Here is a 6000-nt window from a genome sequence, read left to right on the forward strand (position 1 = left end):
GAAATTAGTTTTCCCCATACTGTGAAATTCAAGCCTGCTTTGAGTTTGGATCATGGGTGAAGTTATTATGAATAACTTATTTGGGACTAAACTGTAAAACTGTTCAAGTGTAAGAGAAACCCTTCTTAAGCCTAATTTTGTATTATGGTAGTTGAAGTATAAGAATAATGTACTCTTTTTTTTCCTTTTCCATTGTGGTTTATTACAGGATATTAAATATAGCTCCCTATGCTATAGAGTATGATCTTGTTATTTGTCCCTTCTATACATAATATTTTGTATCTGCTAACCCCAAACTCCCAGTCCATCCTTCTCCTACCCTCTCCCCCTTGGCAACCACAAGTCTGTTCTCTATGTCTGTGAGTCTGTTTCTGTTTCATAGGTAAGTTCATTTGTGTCATATTTTAGATTTCACATAAAAGTGGTATCATATGGTATCTGTCTTTATCCTTCAGACTTAACATTGCTTACTGTGATAATCACTAGGTCCATGCGTGTTGCTGCAGATGGCATTACTTCACTCTTTTTAGTGGCTGAGTGGTATTGGATCGTGTGTGTGTGTGTGTATATATATAGATACAGATATACGATATCTTCTTTATCTGTTGATGTGTCAGTGGACATTTAGGTTGCTCCCATGTCTTGGTTATTGTGAATTGTGCTGCTGTGAACGTAAGGGTGTGTGTAGCTTTTTGAGTTAGGATTTTGTCACAATGTATGCCCAGGAGTGGGTTTCTAGATCATATGGCGGCTCTGTTTTTAGTTTTTTGAAGAACCTTCATGCTGTTTTCCATAGTGCTGCATCAGTTTACATTCCCATGAACAGTGTAGGAGGAGGGTTCTCTTTCTCTGCACGCTCTTCAGCATGTTGTTCGTAGACATTTTAGTGATGGCCGTTTTGACCAGCTGGTACCTCATTGTAGGTTTGATTTGCATTTCTTTAATGATTAGTGATGATGAGTGTTTTTATGTGCCTCTTAGCCACCTGTAAGTCTGTTTTGGAGTCTATTTGGGTCTTCTGCTCATTTTTTAATTTTTAATTTTATTTTGCTATTAAGTTATGTGAGCTGCTTGCATATTTTGGAAATTAAGCCCTTGACAGTTACATCATTTGCAAATATTTTCTCCCAGTTCTTAGTTTGTCTTTTCATTTTGCTTATGGTTTCTTATGCTCTAAAGGCTTAAAAGTTTGATTTGGTCCCATTTGCTTATTTTTGCTTTTGTCTCTATTGCCTTGGGAGACTGACCTAAGAAAACATTGGTATGATTTATGTCAGAGAATGTTTTACCTGTGTTCTCTTCTAGGAGTTTTATGGTATCATGTCTTATCTTTAAGTCTTTTAAGCTATTTTGAGCTTATTTTTGTATAAGGCATGAGGGTGTTTTCTGACTTCACTCAGAAAACGTACTTATGGCTGACTTACTTGTGGCTGTCCAACTTTCCCAAGACCGCTTGCTAAAGCAACTGCCTTTGCCTTATTGCATATTCTTGCCAGCTTTGTCGACGATTAATTGTAGGCATATGGGTTTGTTTCTGGGCTCTCTGTTCTGTTTCATTGATCCATTTGTGTGTTTTTGTGCCAATACCAATGCTGTTTTGGTTATTGTAGCTTTCTAATATTGTCCGAAGTCTGAGAGGGTTATGCCTCCTGCTTTGTTCTTTATCCTCAGGATTGCTTTGGCATTCTGGGTCTGGCATATATGGTTCCATATAGATTTTATGATTCTTTGCTCTGTGAGCATGCTAAGTTGCTTCAGTCCTGTCTGACTCTTTGCAACTGTATGGACTGTAGCCCTCCAGGCTCCTGGGAAGGCCAGGTGGCTTTGCTCTGGTTGTGTGAAAAATGTCATAGATGATAAGATGGGGATTGCATCTGCTGTACTTATGCTTTGAGGCAGTAGGTGAGCAATTGTGCCTTTTTTGCCCTATTATTGAGAATGCTTTTCTCATGATGTGATTGATCTCTCCCTGGCCCCCAGATAAACAGGGGTCACATGACGACAGAAGCCAAGCGAGCCGCGAAGATGGAAAAGAAGATGAAAATCTTGCTTGGGGGTTACCAGTCTCGTGCGATGGGGCTCATGAAACAGCTGAATGACTTATGGGACCAGATTGAGCAGGCTTACTTGGAGTTACGCACTTTTGAAGAACTCAAGAAACATGAAGATTCTGCTATTCCCCGGAGGCTAGAGGTACCATTATTGCCTTGCAGCCCTGCTTAGAAAGAGAACTCTGAAGAATAGTTAGGGTTTCCCTCTTTTGCTTGCCTGTGCAGGCTGTTGTTTGCATTTGACATTGTCTGGCTTTTTTTCAATGAAAGCCTAAAATTTTTGACTTTCTTATCTAGAATGGCCTGTGTGTAGATGGATAGGCCAGGCCATTGTGGATACAGAGACTTTTCCTTTACTAATTTTTTGTTTTCCATGTAGATACACTGTGAAATAGAATACATAACCCTATGATTTCCCCCCCTGAAATTTAATTGCATCCCATTCATACAGCTCTCTGAGGTAATTAAACCGATGTCTTTTTGTTTTGTAATTTAGAAAGCTGAAAATATAATATAGCTAGTCATCCCAGAGCATCAAATTCCTTTGGCCAGATTTGGTTTAACTTTATTTGCCAAATGTGCGTGAAAAGTCCATGCCCAGATAAATGGCAGCCAGGGCTTATTTAAGTGCATGGTGGGTGTTCATAGGACAGTGATGGCTTATTTATTTGAGATAGCAGAGATTTTACAAATGCTGGTACATGTATGACCAAATCAAAGAGTGGCCACAGCACCGGTCTTATAGCAAAAGTAGTTGCTATTTTTATTTCTCTTAGGGGAATACTTAACTCTTGAGAGTGTTGACCTAACTCAGCTGTTTGTAAGATTCTAAAGTACCATAAGATATTTTTAATTTTTAGTGTGCTTACCTGTGAAATAATTAATGTTTTTATTTCTTCAAGTGTCTAAAAGAAGATGTTCAGCGACAGCAGGAAAGAGAAAAGGAACTTCAGCATAGATATGCTGATTTGCTGTTGGAGAAAGAGACTTTAAAGGCCAAATTCTGAAGCATATTCTCTCACAAGCTGAATTAATTGCTGGTGTTCAGACCCTGGAAGGCTGAAACTGCTGTTTATCTTCATTGACAAATTTGCCCACCATCTGTGGTTTTTCGATTATTTTCAATGATACCAGTCTTACGCATTTATGTATAAAGACTTTAACTCCACAGGACATTTTAGGGTTTAAATTATTAAGACGATCATTCTTTTAGCAGTGTCTTATTTGCAGATTTTTTTAGTTTTGGCCTTTAATTTTAAAAGCCTGATTTTAAAGTGCTGCCTGTGAGTAAACTCTTGAATAAAAACAAAATATAAAAAATTGAGAATGTAGCCTTTTGTTTGAAATAGATATTTAGAGTGCCCACAAACCAGCAGATACATACTGTGTGTCATAATTAATGAGTAACTTTCGGATAATAAAAATGGCAATCCAGTATCTTAATTTAAATCCTTAAGAGGCAATCCTTTTGTGGCTTTGTTAGTTTTTACCATTTTTGCATCGGATGATCATTTCTCTATACACTGACAAGAAAGGTTAACTTTTTAATACCTCAGTTTTGTTTTTTTTTCCCCCAGTATAACTATCGGCAGGTCTCTTCTCTGCCCAGCTACTTACACAGATAGGACTAGATTAGGACTCAAAAGATTTAATTTTTCTTGACTTGTTATTGTCTTATAAATAGTTTTTTGACAAAGGCATTTTAAAGATTAATTCCAACCATGCTGTCAAATTTTATTAAAGCTCAGTGTTTAACAAGTTAATCACACAAGTGTAGAATTTGGGGAGTGTGTAGAGATAGAAAGATCTAACTATAATAATTCATATGAAATCATTATTTGGCTACAAGTTCAAAATAAGCCAGTGATATCTTGGACTCACCAAAAAAGTTTGCTTAATCTTAGACTGCTAGGGATTAAAGGGAGCAGATGAAGGATTCATTCATGTATTCATTCATTCATCAGATGTTGTTAGCTGTCTAGCCAGTGTCAGTCCTGGAGACACAACAGCGACTAAAATAGACAGCCTTCGGGTTTTGTGGAGTTTATAGTCTATTGAGAATGACTGACAGTGAAAATTCAGGGAAGAAGAATGACTTCGTACACACCAGGACTTATTTAAGTTTTAGAGATGACATGTTATTAAGACAAAGTTCTTGCTCTCACAGAGGTGATGTTAATGGCAATAAGTACCAAACGGGCAAGTATCAAATCATGAACTTTAGATTCAATGGCGAGAGTTAAAATAGGGTGACGGGACATAGTGACTGAGTGGCTACTCTAGGAAGATCAAATTAGCTGTATTTGGCATCTTAAAAGGAGCCATCTTTGTGAGGTTCCAGGGAAGAGCAATACCAGCAGAGTGAAGCACCAGCACAAAGCGCCTTTGGTGTATTTGAGGAGCAGAAAGAAGACAGTGTGACTTGAGTGTTAACAATGGCATTTGTATGGGATACCTGGCTGGATAGGGCCACTCAGGAGGCAGTGGTAAGGAACTTGGATCTTACTCTGTGATGAGAAGCTAGGAGAAGATTCTATACAAAGGAATGACACAATCAGATTTATTCTGTGGATATACGGTATGTCTCACCAGGCTGGAGGTAAGGAAGCTGGTTAAATATAGGAGCCTGGTGCAGTAATCCAGGGACTCAAACGAGGGTGGAGCCAGTCCTGATGGAGATAGGTTGGAAGAATCTGAGCAGTAGTGATTCTGTAGTCTTTATAAATATATTTGTATTTTCCTCATATCTAGTCACTTTTTTGACTTTTTTAGTCACCTCATATTCTAGTACTTTTTTTAGTAACTGCACATTTTTTTTTAGGAAATATTTTGACATCCTCTATGGATAATGATAATGTTTTTTCTAATAGTTCTAATTTTTATTGCATGTTTTGGTGGCTGAAATTTTCAATAATCATGATGATGATGGTGGTAGACATTCTTATTATATTTCTGGTTTTAATAGGTATGTCCATGGTATTTTACCTTTAGGTTGGCTGTTTTGAGTCAGATATTATTTTCTTTAGAAAGGAAATATCCTCTTTTTAGATTTTAAAGAATTAGAAATAGCTCTGAAATTTTGTCAAATACACATTTTGGGTATCTCTCAAAATGATCATACAGTTTAGTTTTTTTTTTTCTATTTGATTTGTTGATGATGCTTTGATAGATTTTCTAACCATCTTTGAACTCCTGAAATTAGTGAAGTAAAGATTTTTTTTTTTAAAGATTAGTTTACTTATGTGAGCTTGAGTTACGTGGTTTAAAAATAACTGATCAAATAATATTAATAGTTACTTTGTTCTCAAAATTTGAAGTAATGCACATACTTGTACCCTAAAAAATGACCAAGAATTGCATCATTTCGAAGCCGGCAGTTCAGCTCTGTCAGCTGCTCGTGGCTTTGGCCCTTAGCAGTGCAGCTTTAGCTGCTCATCGTAAGCAGACGTGCCGTGGTCTTTGTCAGTGTCCCGTAATGCCTGGGATTCTTTACCAGCACCCTCTGGGGGCCGTGTTGGGTGGCTGTTTAACATGCACTTCTATTGTATTCTCTTAAACATGCGATCATTCGGTGGTGGTGGTAAAACTAGTGATCAAAAGCATGTTCACGTTTCAGTAACTTTGGGACAGAAATTAAAGTGATGAAGACCCAAAAGATACCACCCCTATGAGTGAGAGCCCTCTTTGAAATATCAGAAATAATGGTGAGATAAGAAAAAGCAGTCTCAAAGAAAAAAAAGTACACTACAGTGATTGTAGACTTACACTCTCTGATCATGCATCCTCTATCTTTACATTAGTTTCCCTGGGAAGACTAGTTTTGAAATATGGGATGTCCTTCAGAATCCATTTCTTCTAAAATGTGGACTGCCCTATTACTACTATAGAATTTGATTGGCTAATTTTTATTTAGGAAAATTGCCTTTTTACATGAGAGTTTGGGCTTTTG

At 37.3% G+C, this 6000-nt stretch overlaps 1 protein-coding gene across 1 annotated transcript in view; it reads left to right on the forward strand.

Moving 5' to 3' along the window:
• Nucleotides 1-3371, forward strand: part of CDC5L (cell division cycle 5 like) — a 41064-nt gene extending 37693 nt beyond the window's left edge. Inside the window, exons 15-16 of the mRNA XM_069564647.1 lie at nucleotides 1981-2193; nucleotides 2954-3371. Coding sequence (XP_069420748.1) covers nucleotides 1981-2193; nucleotides 2954-3058 — 318 coding nt within the window. The 3' untranslated portion in view covers nucleotides 3059-3371. The remainder of the gene's footprint in view (nucleotides 1-1980; nucleotides 2194-2953) is intronic.
• The last annotated feature ends 2629 nt before the right edge of the window (nucleotides 3372-6000 follow it).

The sequence above is a fragment of the Ovis canadensis genome, chromosome 20 (assembly GCF_042477335.2).
Source record: "Ovis canadensis isolate MfBH-ARS-UI-01 breed Bighorn chromosome 20, ARS-UI_OviCan_v2, whole genome shotgun sequence".
Taxonomy (NCBI): Eukaryota; Metazoa; Chordata; class Mammalia; order Artiodactyla; family Bovidae; genus Ovis; species Ovis canadensis.